Source organism: Dipodomys merriami, unplaced genomic scaffold (assembly GCF_024711535.1).
Source record: "Dipodomys merriami isolate MVZ:Mamm:240054 unplaced genomic scaffold, mDipMer1.0.p SCAF_3, whole genome shotgun sequence".
In the NCBI taxonomy this organism is placed as follows: Eukaryota; Metazoa; Chordata; class Mammalia; order Rodentia; family Heteromyidae; genus Dipodomys; species Dipodomys merriami.
This window is the reverse complement of record NW_027204492.1, coordinates 87,539,342-87,557,550: the sequence shown is the minus strand read 5'-3', so window position 1 is coordinate 87,557,550 and position 18,209 is coordinate 87,539,342. Positions and strand designations below refer to the sequence as shown.

Here is an 18,209-nt window from a genome sequence, read left to right as displayed (position 1 = left end):
GAGTCCAGTACATTACACACTCAACACAAGCCACCCTTGTAGCCACTTCCTCTATCTACACCAGTTCAGTACAGGGGAAAAAATGCTACACTGCTTGCCTATTCTGACTTGGCTGCAGCCACGGCTGCTGCAGTTTCCCTTAGGTGTCATTTTCAGATATAGATGGCAGGAAGAGACAGAAGGTGATGGTAGCATGTCCTAGTAAAGCCTTCAAGAATCTAAACCTAAGAAAGGTCAGAAACAGAAAGTTTGCTATTGGTGAAACCTAACTGGCTTCCCAATTCCTAGATTATTAGTCTAAGCTTTATGGTCCTCTTCCTTGGGAACCTTTATGCTTTCCTGTTCCCCACCGACAAGGTACAGTGTATGTTGTGTGTATGCGTGTGCTTGCATGCACACACACGTGCACATATGTCCATTTGATGCAGAAGTTCACCAAAATGACGACTTCTGGGCGGGGTTCATTATAATATTTCATACATGTATATAGTGTACTTTGATCATATTCACCACCCCCCACTATTACCTTCATTGTCCCTATTACTCTCTCCCTCTCACTGGTTCTCTTCCTTTGCCAAAATACTCACCCAAAATGGAACCTCCTTTATATTCCTTTGCCAGTGCCCTTAAGCAAACCTTGAATAGTCACCCCAAATCAAAGCTAATCTCAGTGGTCAATTTTTTCAAGTCAAAAAAATGACCCAGTCTCCAAGGAGACTATATGGATGTGGGTCAAATGGTATGAATATATCTGCTTGTAAGTCATAATGTACATGGTGAAATATATTACATATTTAATTGACAATATGTTTAATCAGAAATGACAACTACAGTAAGGTAGTGCACTTATAAGCATGTTTTTTTTTCTTTCTTGTGCCAGGGCTTAAATTTAGGACCTTGTGGTCTTGCTCAGCTTGCTTGCTCACAGCTAGTACCCTAGCCTGAGACACACCACCTCCAGCCCAGTTTTTTTTTTTTTTATTTCGTTTTCCTGGTTAATTGGAGATGGAGTCTTTTTTTGCCCAAGCTGGCTTCAAACTATGATCCTCTGAATCTCAGCCTCCTAAGTACCCAGAATTACAGGTGTGAGCTACTAGCCTTTGATTAGGGCTAATTTAAAAGGAAAGAGAATAAGTATGTAACAAAACAACCTAAACTGGGACCTGGCAAAACTGGTAATTTGTTTCCTTTTGAGAAAATTGCTGATAAAAGGAAAATTCTACAAAATAAGGGGTTTCTCAGTTGATAGAGTGGATTTCCCAACCAATGAATTGGTTTCATTTTAAGGAAACTATAACTTTGATCATATATTGATTAGTTATTCAAAATACAAGGTTATTCTCATTCATTTGATCTAAAGGACAGTTCCTCGATTCCCTATTTAGGTAAAGAATAACATTACTTATATCCCTAATAATCTCCTATTATATATCATTAAATGATATAAAGATTCAGATGATTTTGGAGGCTACATAGGAAAACAAGATTTTTTAATACAGAACATAAATAAAAAATTCAGTGGCAGTGCACAACCCTGGGCCCTGGAGTCAAACAGGGAGGGCATAACTTTGACTCAGTCCAGCATAGTCTAAGTAACCTCACCCACATCATTGTAACTGAGTTTACTTTCATCATCTGGGAAATGCAACACACATTGGAAATGCATATGCACAACCTCCTGCTTCTTGAGTATCCATCTTGGACAGAGCCCTTGGGTTCCACTCCTTTCCCCTCTCCTCTTCTGCACTGAGTGTGATGCTAGGAGGCATCACTTGATCTATGAAGGGGGAACGGAACCAAGTGCAAATGACCTATACCTGTAATCCTAGCTACTTAGGAGGCTGAGATCTGAGGATTTCAGTTCAAAGCTAGCCTGGGCAGGAAAGTCCATGAAACTCATCTCCAATTAACCACCGAAAAATAAAAAAGGTGTAAAGTTCTGTACTTGAGCACAAAAAACTCAGGGACAGCATTCAAGTCCCAAGTTCAGGCCTCAGGACTGACACAAAAAGGAAAAGGGAAAGGGAAAGGGAAAGGGAAAGACAAAACTTTACTGGTTGACCCTGACTTGTAGTCTTGATCCTCTTGTGCAAGATGTGGGATGGTTCTTGTTCCTTTAGCCTCTATGTTCTCAGGTAAAAAGCAGTTTTTGGCAGCCTAGCAATTTCTACAATCTCTCCATTTCAGCCTCCTTATATGGGAGTAAGACAGAGCTGCTGGTTAGAGGACATCTATGTTCAATTCATAAGGTACGTTGCAAGGACCTCAAAACTAAGGCTAAGTCATATATTCCAACAGTGTTGCCTTATGGAGTCATCCAGATTGTGTATCAATAGTTTGTCTCATTTTCTTGAGTACTATTCTGAGGTATAGTTTGGGTTGTTAACAAGATAATTTAAAAGAATAAGGAGTAGAGGTTTTTGTTTGAATGTAAGTGTTAATCTCTCTGAGATTAATTCTCAACAGCAAAACTGATGGATTTTGTATGGCATTTCAATGTCAATTTAATAATGAACTTCAACTTGTGTTCTCTAGAGTGTCTGTAGCATGTTACATTCCCATCAGTGGTGTGGAAAAGTTCTAGAATTTAAAGCAGAAGTGATCACTTATGATCAGTCACAGTGTCTGAGTGGGTGCAGAATACAGTAAAAACCACTCTGAGAGAAGAAAATACTAAAGAACTATGCAGGTAAATTAACACAGAGATTCATATGTGTTTTAAAAAATTACTAGCAAAGCCTTCATACCTTCTTTAAACTGTATCCAGCATGGAAAATAATTGGGGGCAGCAGAATGTTGAAAAATACCTCTGGATCAAATGTTACCTAAACATTTAAAAGAGAACACAAAATAAAAATTAGTTTTATGCCAACCAATGCTGTAACTGTTGTTTAATATTGGAAGCTGCCAAATAAAGTTGAATAATCAGAGCTAATAACATCAATGTGACAAATCATTCCAGGAGAAAAGCCATAAATTCCCCCTTAGAATGGCACACTGTTATCCCGGCAATATTTCTGGCTTAGAATCAGTGAGTTGATTTAATACATAGTAAGACAACAGTTAACAATTTTGAGATCTCACAGACAGTTTCTGGCCAATGTGTTTCAACTAGAAATAAAAACTTGAGTTTTTTAATCATAGTTTTATAAATGCTTAACTAGACTAAAAATGTCATGATTCTTTACTAACTTTTTAGATATCTCAAATAAGTCTTTATAGATATAATACTACTGAACCTAAGTCTCTTTTTTGTGTGCTGCTACTAGACCTTGAACTCAGGGTCTCTGAGCTTTTCTCACTCGAGGATGGTGCTTTACTACTTGAGCCATACCTCCACTTTCAGCTTTTTGCTGGTTAATTAGAGATAAGAGTCTCAGATGTCTGGAACTGGAACCCTCAGATCTCAGCCTCCTGAGTAGCTAGGATTACAAGCATGAACTACAAGAACTGGGCTTAAATCTGTTTTGAGTGACCAGTCTTCTGTGATACTTGAATTGTCATAAACCTAAGTAATCAGTGAGTGTAGTGACTTCCTGACCATCAATTTAAATTAATTCACTATAAAGGGACTGAAATCATCTACAGGGTTGACAGAAGGAAATCACTTTGAAACATCTAGACCTCAAAGTCCTATCACCACACACTTAGAAAGGAATTAAGCATTCTATAAATATGCTAAACTTTTTGAAGAATTTGTTCATGTGGTTAATTAATTGGTTTTTATTTCAATTAATATTTTAAACCTTCATTCTAATTATTAAAAGCTTTTTCCCTTAGGAATTGGAGATATTAATCAGCCTAAAAGAAAAGTCATTCTTTCAAATTATATTTTATCTAATCTTCTTTTAAAGTACCAGGAGTCTGCAAAGCTGGAGATGGCCACAATGAGAGCCTGAGACACTACCTTTCCAATAGAGAACCTGGGACTCAAAGAGCTAGGAGCTAAGTACTGATGTCTCACACCTGTAATAAATCCTAGCTTTTCAAGAGGCTGAAATTTTAGGATCATGGTTCAAAGTTAGCCCGGGAAGGAAACGCTGTGAGACTCACATCTCCAACTAACCATCAAAAGCTGGAAGTGAAGGTTTGTCTCAAGTGGTAGATCACCAGCCTTGAACAAAAAAGCAGAGAGAGCATCCAGGCCCTGAGTTCAAGCCCTAGTATTGGCACACACAAAAAGTAACCAAACTTAAAAATACGAACTAGCACAAATCCTTCCTGATACCCAATCCAATGTTTTCCCTTGTTACCTTGTTAACCTTGTTACCTCTTCCCTCAATTTTCTCCTACTTTCCCTCTTCCCATCCCCCAAGTTGTACAGATTGCTTCCAACATATTGTCTTGTATATATCGCTGTTGCATAGGTTCCCCCTTGTCCTTTCTCTCACTATTCTGTTGTTCCCCTTCCCTTCCCTAATTCAAATAAACTATACGTTTATGCAATACCAAAATCAAACACAGTAACAACAGAGGATATACCATGGGGGAAGAACTACATAGCAACCTTTTAACATAGGAGATTTGAATAAACTTTTTTGTAAAGATAAAACCTTTTTTCTAAAATCTAAAAGGCAGAAACTCATTGGTATTGTTTCCTTTTTCCTTTCTCTTATACTATCCAATATTAAGAATTCAAGTTGCCACTTCAGCCATTAGTGTGATATTTACCCTGAGGTGTCTCTCTCTGTTGCATTTAACCTTATAAGGCTTATGGAAATTCTTTCTTACCAAATGTTGAGAGTTTGGAGCACAATATTACTGGCACTGGGGACATAGAGAAAATGGTCATGTTTAAGTTGAGATTAATTTTTCTTAATAATTGGTATATTCCAAGAAAAATAGTTTTGGAGCACACCCTACATACTGCCTTTGACTATAAATCTTTACACACTACTAACCTTATTCCATGTAAGAAGGGGCTCCCCACCATCTAGATCTCCCAGACTGCTATATAGAGACCTTTTGCTGAGAAGCCCTGATCTGTAAGATAAAGGAATCAATACAGATCTCCAGTTTATCCTGGAAGTCACCCACATGAGGATATATATAATCTTTTTATTCTGGAGTATTTTTGCTATGCCAATTGAAAAATGTGCTTGATCTTGGCATGGTGGTGTATACCTGTAATTCTAAGATTGTGAATTAGAAGTCAGCCTGGGCTACATAGTGAGACCTTGTCTCAACTTTAAATTTAAATTAATTAAAAATACAAATTCTACGATAAAGTTCCTCTTTTCCCCTTGAGATTTGCTAGATCTTTGAGATTACTTCAAGAGCATTTATGAGCTGACTGCTGGTGACTCACACCTGTAATCTTAACTGACCAGGAGGCTAAGATACGAGAACCATGATTTGAATCCAGCCTGGGCAGAAAAGTGTGGGATACTCCTATGTCCAATTAACAAGCAGAAAGCTAGAAGTGGAAATGTGATTCAAGTAATAGAATTAAAAAGCCAAAGAACTTGAGGCCTGAGTTCAAGCCCTACTATTCACAACAAAAGTGATTATTAATAAGGTAAGCACTCAAATATCTGTAGAGCATGGCAAAAGAGCAACTAAGAACTAAGAATTTACTTTCTGAGTATTGAAAAATAAGCTAAAAGTGAAATCAGTGTTATTTTAAAAAGGAAACAATCTCATCTCTAAACCACAGCAACGACAAGAGAAATCAGTAAGGAAGAGATGCTGGTTGGAGAAATGAGGTGAGTGGGGATGTACAAACCACTGGACAGTCAGCAATCACCTTATCCACAGATTTTAAACAAGCCCAGGTCAGAAAGTTGAAATGCTCTAGTTAAAATCGGATTCCTTCTTTTTCTCATTGTGTCTACAAAGCTTCCTAGCAAAATTATAAACCAGGAATGTTCCTGCTGTTCCAGGCAATTGGAAAGGTCGCTTTCTATAAGGTCAAGATGGAGTGCAGGAGTCAGTAAGTACATCATGGACAACCACAATCATGACCAAGGATATAATGGACCATGTTCCTGCTCACCTTCCGCAGCATGTCATTCTGCTCTACACTGTTGATCTTGCCCGGGCTGATTTCTCCCTTCAGAGTGTACTCGAAGAACTTCCCACTGACATTCACTAATAAGGTGCTGAATGCCCTGTCTTCCTGAGTACAGCTCAGTGATTTGTCACGGCCACTGGTAGCAGGGGTGCCATATCTCAGGATCACCCCGACGATGAGCCCTGAAATAGAGTGACAAGAAAAAAATATCAGGCCTGTGAAAGAATCAGGGATGTGGATATAAGATCACTACCGATTTCAGCAACTAAGAAATATGGGGGGGAAATGTAGAAAAGTTAGAAACCAAGTATTTTGGAATACAATCCTTCAGAAAGGGTAAGCATCACCCTTTGTGGTCTGACATAAGTCCTTAGGCCACCAAAAGGGCAAGGGAGAACTGTACCTTGATGGTATACTGACACCCTGTGCCATTTGGACACCCTCTCGAGTCTCATGTCCTGAGGCTTTTGGTGGAGGAATACAAGATGATAGGCAAAAGAATGATGTTGTATGTGCTGATATTGGGGCTTGAACTCAGGGTCTGGGCACTCTCCCTTAGCTTCTTTGCTCAAGACTGGCACTCTACCACTTGAACCACAGCTCCACTTTTGGCTTCTTGTGGTTAACTGGAGATAAGAATCTCATGGACATTTCTACCTAGGCTGGCTTGGAACTGTGATCCTTCAAATTTCAGCTTCATGAGTAGCTAAGATTACAGGCATGAGCCACCAACACTCAGCTCACTTCTGGCTTTTTAGTGGTTGATTGGAAATGAGTCTTACAAATTCTTCTGCCCAGGCTGGATTTGAGCTGCAATGCTCATACCTCAACCTCTTGAGAGTAGCTAGGATTATAGGCATGAGCCACCAACACCCAGCTCAAAAGAGTTTTTTTAATGCCCAAGACAGCACAAGGCAAAACTACTGCTGAGCCCTTGATTTTTACCACAAGTGTCCCTCAAGCCAGTCCTGTCCTGCTGCCATCTATAGCAAGAATCAGGCCACTGGAATTTCAAGTTACTATAAATGCAAATAGCTTTGCCACAGTCCAGAGGAAGGAAGAAAATAAAATACATGTTTTTGCTTAGGTCATTTCAAACACTGGGTATCATGGAGAAAGTAATTACACCCCTTGGGAAGCCAAATGCTACAGTGTAAATTTGAGCAGCGATGATTCAGGGGCTGGAGAGCTGGCTTTTTAGGGCTGTGGCTATGAGACAGCTCAGATCATCAACTTCAAGTCCTGTAGTCTCAATCCCTTCTTAGAAGGCTTTTTTTTCATTAGGGAAAAATAAAAACAACAAAATTGTGTTTCAGCCTTCAATTCTTTGAATGAGGAAGGAGAGTTACCCTCCTGAATCCTGGGTATGAGTCAGATTTATCCAAGCAAAAGTGACTGAAATCTAAAAAATAAAAAAAAAGTCATAAATGCATATCCAACACTTCCTACAACTTTATTCCTCTCTCTCTTAGGATGAAAAGCTCACATTTCTGTTGAAATACAGGTCCTTGCTAGCAATATTAAAGGACAGAATGATAAAAGAAAAACACACTCATCCCCATCTCATTTGTCATGAATGGGCAAAGGGTATACAGCAGAAAAAAAGAATGTTTACTGCATTCTATCTGTTGTAATGCAGATATCTGGATCTTTAATAGTCCCCACTTTGGTACTATTGAGAAGAGATGGAAACTTTCAATAGGCTGGCGGCCCAGTGAGAGAACTTAGGTCACTAAAGATATGCCCTTGAAGGGGATACACAGACCCCAGCCCCTTCCTCTTCCTTTAATATATCCCCATCCATGAAATAAACACGTTACCCAACACACTCCTGTCATGATGTGCTGTCACAGCCCAACAATAGGGCCAATTGGCCATAGACCAAAACCTTCAGAACCATCACCAAAATAAACTTTTTCTCACTTAAAGTTAGTTACCTTAGATATTTTGTAATAAAAAGCAAACACACTATGAATAAGGTTCTATAATATATCTTGCCATCAAGACAGGAGCACTCATGAGACATTGCTGAAGAGCAAAACATAAGTCAAATCTAGAAAAACACAGTTCTTTCAGCCAGTGTCTGCACAGCATGATTATAATTATTATCATTATACATCAGTACTAATAGAATATTTGTAGTTGGCTAACTTTTGTGGGAAAAAACCCACATCTTACTAAAAATAAGTTTTGCTGGGCATCAGAGGCTCATGTCTGTTACTCTAACTACACAGGAGACTGAGATTGAGTATCACAGTTCAAAGCCAGCTCAGGTATGAAAGTCCTTATCTCCAATTAACCAGTAAAAATCCAGAAATGGAGCTGTGGCTCAAGTGGTAGAGCACTAGCCTTGAGCAAAAAAAAGCTCAAAGATAGTGCCCAGGCCCAGATTGGCACAAAACAGTTTTACTATTAATTTTAAATGCCATTCTAAACATCTCAACCTGACCAGATAGGAAACACTTAGAAACCTTTTAAAAGTATATAAAAATTCAGACATTAAAAAACCACATTTGTTATTACCAACATGAGATGTTTAGGGAAGAATACAAAATCCCGTAATCCAGATGTGATTCTAGTTGTTTGGTGAATATACAAAAACACAAACACTTAAGTCTGGTCAGGTCTTCTTGTTGCAATTTCCTTTCCTTTCTTCCTGTGGGGTAGAAAGCAGATGATAGCAGAGACAGGCAACTGACATTTATTCAGCCCTGCCTTGTTTGCTTCAACAATGCCCTTTCCTGAGGCCATCTCCTTGGCTACCTTGGGTAGTTTAGGACTTTATAGGTATCATGCTTATAACTAAAGCTGTGGAATGTACCTACACTGAGGTGGTTGTTGTCCTTGGCATCACTTCCTGGATTGCTCTTTATTGACACCTTAGATAAGGAAAGGGTCTGCAAATCTGGGTCTATAACCCCAATAAATCATCAGTCTCATGGATTCACCTGTCCTCCATCATCTCTCCCTTTAGGGGACTGTGGGGTACTTCTCTGGATAACAGCCATAGGCTCCCTGCATATAGCAAGGGAGGAATCATGTTGCCCATGTGCCATGGAGCAGGGGACATTGAACAGTCCCTGCTTTCTGCTTTCATTCTTCTGCCTATTCTGCTGGTGACTGAGCAGAGGCCCCTGTGATACAGACAGCATCTAACAATTATACTATGCTCTGTAGTTACCACTGGGCACTGAAACTCCACTAGGGCCTTCAAGCATTGCTATCTGTGGTCCCTTTTTCCTTCCACAACATGAAATGCCATTGATTTTTCTGTTTCCTATCCAATGAAGGCATTTTCCAAGAGTTAGTCTTTGTGGAAAACTGGTGTACAAATACATTTATTTTGAGTGTCTGTCATTCCTGTTGGGGGAAACCATATCTGTTTCTTAAATTTAATCACTTTACTGTTCCCGAATTTCCATTGCATGAAATGTCTTGTTCCCTTCTGGGGGCTGCCACTCACTCCCTTGTTCTGCCAATGGTGCCAGCCTTGCTGCAATTGGCCCAGGTCATGGTGATGATTACTAAAGACAGCTGCTAGTGGCACCAGGGCTACTCGAGGCTATCTGGGCTTTACATTGCATTCCAGAGGGAACTCTAATGATTTTTGTGTGTGTGGTGCTTGTACTGAGGCTTAAACTGGAGTCCTGGGCACTATCCCTTAGCTTTTTTGCTCAATGCTGACACTCTACTACTTGAGCCACACCTCCAATTCTGGCTTTTTACTGATTAGAGATTAATCTCACCGACTTTCCTGATGTGGTTTGCTTCAAACCTCAATCTTTGGATTTCAACTTCCTGAGTAACTAGGATTATAGGTGTGAGCCACAGGCATCTTGCTTCTAATGTTTTTATTGTTTGTTTGTTTGTTTGTTTTTTGGTGCTGGTCCTGGGGCTTGAACTCAGGGCTTGTACACTCTAATGTTTCTTGTTCTCATTTCACACCGTTGTAGGCAGTTATATTCTGAGGGTTTACGTGACAAAAGGGATCCCAGGTCAGGTGTCAGTGGATCACACCTGTAATCCTAGCTACTCAGGAGGCTGAGATCTGAGGATCATGGTTTAAAGCCAGCCCTGGCAGGAAAGTCTGTGAGACTCTTATCTCCAATTAACTACATGAAAACTGGAAGTGGAGCTCTGGCCAAGTGGTAAAACACTAGCCTTGGGCAAAAAAGCTCAGGAACAGTGCCTAGGCCCAGAGTCCAAGCCCTGTGACCAACAAAAAAAACTACTTTCATGTATCTCAGTTTCTTGACTTTCCCAACTTTATTAATAGCAGAGCTAGGGGAAATCAAAGTCATACCAACATTTACAGACAAATTCCTCAAGGAATGGGTATGCTCTTATAATCTTTCCCAGTAACCATCATGATCATCTTTTGAGTGTGTGGTAGTGGTATTGGGGTTTGAATTCAGGGCCCTGCATTTGCTATGAAGGCCCTCTATCACTTGGGCCATGCCTCCAGCCCCATCTAGAATCATTGTCAGATGATGAATATTGTTTTTGTAAAATTAGGAAACCTTTCAGTCTCTACCCTGGGCCCAAAGCACCCATATTATAGATGTGAGACAGTGAGGGTTATGATGCTGCTGCCCTTTTAGGGTTAAGCATGTTAACATAAATCACCCCAGTAAAGATGAATGGTCACAGAAATGGAGAGACAAAAGGGTCAGCAAATGCAGCAGTGGTACTCACTAGGCACTATGTTGAAAATGAATTATTCAACTTGTGGGTGGGGATGGGAGGGGAAAATGGGAAGAGGGGAGGGGTAATATTGTCCAGAAAGAAATGTATGCCTTACCTGACTTATGTAACTATAACCCCTCTGTACACCACCTTTATAATAATAAAAAAATATAAAAAGAAAAAAGGTGAAAGCCATCCCATTAGCTCTGACCAAAACTATACCAAGCCACAGGGGATGTCATTAACTGAAGGTACAATATGAGCAACTCCGCAAACATTTTCCATTTTTATTTATTACTAGTATATTCCACAGCATCATATTAAGTTCACAGATAGTGTTTTCAGCTTGAAGAAAGACTAAGATGTCAGGAATACAGAGGGATATTTTGGTGAGAAAATTATAAAGACTGGAGAGAACATGAACAGCAGATTTGATTGGCTCCATCAGAAGACATCCTGTGACAGGAAGTTGAAAACAGACTATAAACTAAAAGGAATTCACACATGCTTGAGGGTGTTTTTTTGGTACTAGTCTTGGGGCTTGAACTCAGGGCCTGGGCATTCTCCAAGAGCTTCTTTGCTCATGATCTTCTTGTGCTCTACCACTTGAGTCACAGCTCCATTTCCAGCTTTATTGGTAGTTTATTGGAGATAAAAGTTTCATGAACTTTCCTGCCTGGGCTAACTTTGAACCACAATCCTCAGATTGCTACAATTAGAGGCATGAGCCACAGGTGCAGCCTAAGACTGTTTTTAAAGGCTCACAAAGTTCAGTAGTCACAAAAAAATTAAGAAAAAAAAAAACAATAGGGAGCCACAGAGGCACTGATTTCAAAGCAGCAGCAGCATAGTGCTCCTGATTGCAAGCAGAAATAATCCACTAAGTCTGTATGCCAGAAATAATAGCAAAAGATATCAGCTGACAGAGCCAGCATCACTGATTTCCCAGATCTATGACTGACATCAGGAAATAACTTGAGTTTGAAACCTTTATGGAAAGCAAATATGGATGGAATTTATTTGACATTTTCTATGGCTGAAACCAAAATAAATGATGAACTCAAAGGTGCAAAAAAAATTTCAAGTCTTTTTCACCTTATGGGCTTGAAAAATAACTTACCAAATATATTAGCATAGTACCCTAGTGGTATACAATTGTCAGCTTTTCTACTTTTTAAAAGGCATGACCAAAAAGAAGGAAGAAAAATCTATATATCATTTATATATGTGCCCATACAAAAATCAGTAGTATGAGGAAGGAATGTAATCATGAGCAAAATGTGGCTTACCAACCCACAGAGGGTCATTAAAGAGACCAGTCCCCATTAGTATGGTGCCAAGTTCGCTTGTGGGACTGAGCTTGTTGGGAGGACAGTGGAACAAGTGGATATAGGGTGAGGTGTAATTCTAGACAGCCGACCACCAAATGCAACACATAAATGTTGTTATTAAGTCTTTGTTTAGTCGGACTGGAACAGGTACATGGATATACTGTTCTCTAGTGAGACCTTACCTCTACCCCTTTGGTAATTCTGGGGTTTGAAATCAGCCTTGCAAGGCAGGTGCTCTACCACTTGAGCCATGTTTCTACCTACCTTCTTGATGGAAGCCAGTGAGGGCAGAGGGTCACCAGATCATTTTGGCCACCACTGTGCTATTTTTCAAAGCACAAAAGGAGTTGTTCTGGGTTCTAAAGGTTCACGTGAAATACAAGAAAGCATCTATTTCATGAAGTTTTTTGAAAGTAGTGATAACTACAATTGGAGAATGTCTCATCTGAAATGCTTAGCACCAGAAGTGTTTCAAAAACTTCAGAGGTTTGGGGATTTGGGGATATTCACATAGACTGAGCTTTTCTAATTCAGAAATCCCAAATCCTCCAAAATCCACCATATTTTGTATGTCATGTTGGCTCCCCAAAAGTCTGGTTTTGGAGCATTTCAGATTTCAAGATGCTCAGATTAAGTATACCCAACTGCTATGTCAATGAATTAAAAAGTCTAATGGGTTCCACAGTCACAATTGCTTTTCAGGTTTGGGGGTCACTTACATGTTTATATGACTTTGGGTTTGAGAATGAATGTTAAAGGCTTTTCCAATACTTCCTTCTGCTTATTCTGGAACAGCGGTAACTCAGTGATATGTTAAAATTCATTCGTTCAAATTTTTAATGCTTGTGAGAATGTGCAGTAAAAAACATAATTTTATTGAAGAATAACTTATATACCACAAAAATAATGTGTTAGTGTATTCACAAGGTTGTGTCCCCCTAATCATAATCTGATTTAGGAATGTTCCCATTTGTTTTTATTCCATTTCCTGCTCCTATCCCCACACAATTACAGGCCTGCTTTCTTTGTCTCTATAAAGTTAACTCTCTGGACTCTTCTCTTCTCTTCTCTTCTCTTCTCTTCTCTTCTCTTCTCTTCTCTTCTCTTCTCTTCTCTTCTCTTCTCTTCTCTTCTCTTCTCTTCCTCCTCCCTCCCTCCCTCCCTCCCTCCTTCCTTCCTTCCTTCCTTCCCTTTTTGTTCATTTTCCCTTTCATTTCTTCTTTACCTTCCCCTTCTGTCTCTCCTTTTTCCCTTCCTTCTTTCTCTTTCTTTTTGATGGCATTGAGTTTTGAACTCAGGGCCTCAGTTTTGCTAAGCAGGCACTACACCACCTGAGCCAATGCCCTTAGTCTTCTAGATATTTCACATAAATGGCATCATACAATGTGGTCTTGTGTGTCTGGCTTCTTTCATTGAACATAGTGTTTTTTGAAGTTAATCCATGCCAAAAACATATGGCAGTACTTCATCCCTCACTACTATGGGCATCCCCTATTTTGTTTATCCATTCACCCAATGCATACCAGCCTGTGCAGACACAGGCCTTCTTTTCTCCAGGGCAGATATCTAAAAGGGGAACTACTGTGTCAGGTGACCAATTCATGCTCAGTATTTTGAGAAACTGTCAGACTATTTTCCATTTGGGAAACTATACCATTTTATATTCCTACTAGTGATATATGGGAATTATAATCTGTTTACAGACTCAAAAATTATGGCACCTGTCTTAGTGATAAGTGATACCTTATTGTAGTTTTAATTAGCATTTCCCTGATGCCCAAGAATGCTGAGCATCTTGTATGTGCCTGTAGGCCATTGTATATAATTTTTTGCTAAAATGTCTATCCAGTCAACGTTTAGTTGTTTTTAATTGAGTTATGTTATTAAATTGTAAGAGATCTTTATGTATTCAGGATATAAGCCTCTTATTAAAAATAGGACTGAGCCAGGTGCTGGTGGCTCATTCCTGTAATCCTGGCTACTTAGGAAGCTTAGATATGAGGATGGCAGTTCAGTCAACCCAAGCAGGAAAGACCATGAGACTCTTATCTACATTAACCACAGAAAGCCACTGTGGCTCAAGTGGTTGCATGCTAGCTTTGAGCAAAAAAGCTTAGGGACAGCACCCAGGCCAAGAGTTCAAGCTCCAGAACTGCCAAAAAAAAAATTTAAAAGATTGAAAATATTTGCCATGCATCAGGGGGCTTATTTTTGCCTTTGTGAATTTTTTGATGCTGTCTTCAATTTGTTTTTACTTTTATATTGTCATTCAATGAAATCGATTTTATGTCTCTGATATCACTTGTTTTGAGAATGGTCTCAGGTTAGGGGTCAAATTCATCTTTTTGCATTTGGATATCCAATCTAATTGTCCCAGACCATCTTTTGAAATAAGCCTATTCTTTCTGAAATGAATTCAGTTGGTACCTTGATTGAAAAAATCAACTGCCATAAGTTTCAAAATTGATTGCTGGAGCTGATTATTATCACCTACTCTATGATCCACAAACAGATCTGAGGGCATGGGTGCAGCCTGTCATCTAAACGCCATTACACACCTTACCCACTGTTCTTAGCAAATTGCAGTATAATTTTCTTATTAAATGTTCAAGTTGGCCAGGCACAGTGCCTCATACCTGTAATCCAATATACTCAGGAGGCTGAGATCTGAGGATAGTGGTTCAAAGCCAGAGCAGGCAAGCAAGTCACTGAGATTCGTATCTCCATTTAACCAGCAAAAAGCTAGAAGTAGAGCTGTAGCTCAAGTGAGAGAGCACTAGCCTTAAGCACAAAAGCTCAAGGTCAGCATCCTAGCTCTGAATTCAAATCCTAGGTCTGGCGCATGCATGTGCACGCACAAACACACACACACACACACACACACACACACACACACACACACACACAGAGCTCAATTTGTTATACACTTTTGTTTTTGATGGCTTTGTCCTCCTTTGTGTGCTGCTACTGGGGCTTAAAATCAGGGCTTCATGCTCTTGGTTAGCTTTTTTCACTCACAGTTTACACTCTACCACTTGAGCCCCACTCCCAGACTCAGATTTCTGCTGGTTATTTTATGTGAAAAGAATCTGCAATCACACTTTTCTAACTGAGTTGGCTTCAAACTGTGATTCTCACATTCCAGACTCCTGAGTAGCTAGCACTATAGTCATGAGCTATCTGAGCCTAGCTGGTTTTGTCCCATTTTATTGCTAGGTTGTAAGGAAAGGATTTGAGGTCTCAAATGACCAGTCCAGAAGTCCCACATAAATCATCCACCTTGCTGCATGCATAAACATGAACTACTGAGTCCCTCAATACTTATTTTACTGTGCTTATTTTTTGCATTATTATCCATTTATTAACACACATTTTATAATATACCATCATATGCATTTATAACATACCTCATGGTTATACCCCATGGCTCTGATGATGATATTAAGTGAATAATTGTTTTTTGATGTAAATCATCCATACCAATATTTTTGGACAAAACGCTTAGGTAGACCTAAATCATGATATGATGTCAATTCTTAAAATACATTTGGCCAGGCACCAGTGGATCATGCCTGTAATTGTAGCTACTCGGGAAGCTGAGATCTGAGAATCATGGTTCAGATCCAGTCCCGGCAAAAAAGTTGGTGAGACTTTTTTTTTTTGGCTTATATATCTTGTTCCATCTTCTTTTTTTATATTTTATTTTATTGTGAACATACTGTACAGAGGGGTTACAATTACATGGGCAAGATAATGAGTACATTTCTTATCAAGCATTGCAGCCTCCTCCTTGGTGAGACTCTTATCTCTAATAAACCACTAGAAAACCAGAAGTGGCGCTGTGGCTCAAGTAGTAGAGCACTTACCTTGAGCTGAAGAGCCGAGGGACAGCGCCCAGGCCCAGCGTTCAAGAACCATGACCAACAAAATCAATCAATCAATCACATTTGTTTATTCTTTCCTATTCTCTTTTACATTTTATTTTATTGTAAAGATACTGTACAGAGAGGTTACAGTTACATGAGTAAGGTAATGGGTACATTTCTTGTCAAACATTGTTACCCCCTGCCCTGTAGTACTTGCTGGACTCAGCAACAGAATACCTGGCTATAGAAGTTTAGCTGCAATGAGAAGCAAGGTTTAGCTCTCCATTACTCATTTCTAAAATTGAGCTGTTGTGAGAATAAACTCTTTCAAAAGTATCAAACACTGTACACATGCTGCTTTTTATGAGCCCTTCAGAAGAGTTCTTTTTCCTTGCATTATCTTGATTGCTGTAAAAAAAATAGCACATATTGGGGGATTGGGAATTAAGAAAGAAGTGATGTGTGGGCTAGAGCAAAGCAGGAAGAATATTCTAGAAAATTAGTTATTAGACCCTCTGTTACTGAAACTACCCTGTCCACAAGAGAGATAGGATATCATCATTTCCTTACATGTCACTCTTGCAGCTTCCTGGGGACAAATAAAATCAGTATTTATGTGAAGATGGATAGTTACAAAATGTTTTTAACCAGAGGTAAATTTCAAGGATACACATTATTTCATGCTACCTATAAATGCCAACTTTTACTTTAGAAGATTCTTCCAGAGATTTACCCAAATATATAACAGCCAGCAATAAAGCAATACAATCATATAATGTATTTTTATGACACTCTAGTCTCATAAACAAAAGTTAAGTAACCTTATCAGTTTTCTCAGAATAGTAAATAAGACACAATTCTGTGTAAGAGCCAAGCTATGGAATCAGTCCAAGAATCCAACAACCAAAGAACTGATAAAGTATGGTAGTGAAGGATGTGGCTCCAGCCTTGAGCAAAAAAAAAGAATGTGTAGTACATATACACAATGGAGTATTATTTGACCATAAAAAGAATAAAATTACATCATAAATTCAGGAAAACAGAACTGGAGATAATCATGTTTAACAAGATAAGCCAAACCCAGAAATACAAATAAAGCATGTTTCCACTTATATGCAGAAAATATTATATGATATAAAGGGGAGAATGTTGGGGGAAAATCAGTGGGAGAAGAAAAGAGAGGATATTGAGGGTGAATGCCATCAAGTATATCATATACATGTATGAAAACAACACAATGAAATCTACCAAAAAATGTTCAAAGGAAGGAGAATGTAGGAGGTTAAGAATGAGTAATATATGTGGGGTAGATGGGCTAAAAGTACATTATATGCATTATATAAATATCATCATGAAACCCCTTCTGTATGATCAATTTTTCTGAATTAAAAAGAATTAAAAGCCGACTGCCAGTGGCACATGGCTGTAGTCCTCGCTATTCAGGAGGCTGAGCTCTGAGGACTGTGGTTCAAAGCCAGCCTAGGCAGCAAAGTCCATGAGACTCTTTTCTCCAATTAACCAGCAAAAAGCCAGGAATGGAGTATGGCTCAGGTTGTAGAGTGTTAGTCTTGAGCAACAAAGCTTAGGGACACTGCTTAGGCTCAGGATAGGCCAAAATAAAAGAGGAAGAGGAAGAAGAAAAGGAGGAAGAAGAAAAGGAGGAGGAGGAGGAGGAGGAGGAGGAGGAGGAGGAGGAGGAGGAGGAGGAGGAGGAGAAGGGGGAAGAGGAGGAGGAGGAGGAGGAGGAGGAGGAGGAGGAGGAGGAGAATTAGAAGAATTAAGAGAAGGAGGAGAAGACAGAGAAGACAAAGAAGACGAAGAAGACAATGAAGGAGGAGAAGGAGAAGGAGGAGGAGGAGGAGGAGACGAAGAAGAAGAAGAAGGAGGAGGTGGAAGAGGAGGAGGAGGAGGAGGAGGAGGAGGAGGAGGAGGAGGAGAAGAAGAAGAAGAGGAGGAGGAGGAGGAGGAGGAGGAGGAGGAGGAGGAGGAGGAGGAGGAGGAGGAGGAGGAAGAGGAGGAGGAGGAGGAGGAGGAGGAGGAGGAGGAGGAGGAACAATTAAAAACTGAAGGGAAGATAGGTTTCATGGAGTCAATAATTACATTGTTTTCCCCTTTTGTCATTGTTTTTTATTTCTGCAAGTTTTGTCATATATGTAAGTTTATCTGATGTGGGGAGGGAGAAGGGGAGGCACAGAAATGGTGGGACAAAGGGTGAATAAATGCAGCAGGGATACTCACAAGACACTATGCTGAAAATGAACTATACAACTTGTGGGGGAGCAGGAGGCAGAGGGATAAACTGGGAGAAAATGA

General features: G+C 39.6%; 1 protein-coding gene across 1 annotated transcript in view; it reads right to left on the bottom strand.

Moving 5' to 3' along the window:
* The window catches only part of Slc9a7 (solute carrier family 9 member A7), a 170,686-nt gene that overhangs the window by 82,732 nt on the left and 69,745 nt on the right, over positions 1-18,209 (bottom strand). Inside the window, exons 2-3 of the mRNA XM_070040577.1 lie at positions 5,996-6,195; positions 2,748-2,825 (exon numbers count right to left, since the gene is read on the bottom strand). Of these exons, the coding sequence (XP_069896678.1) occupies positions 2,748-2,825; positions 5,996-6,195 (278 nt within the window). The remainder of the gene's footprint in view (positions 1-2,747; positions 2,826-5,995; positions 6,196-18,209) is intronic.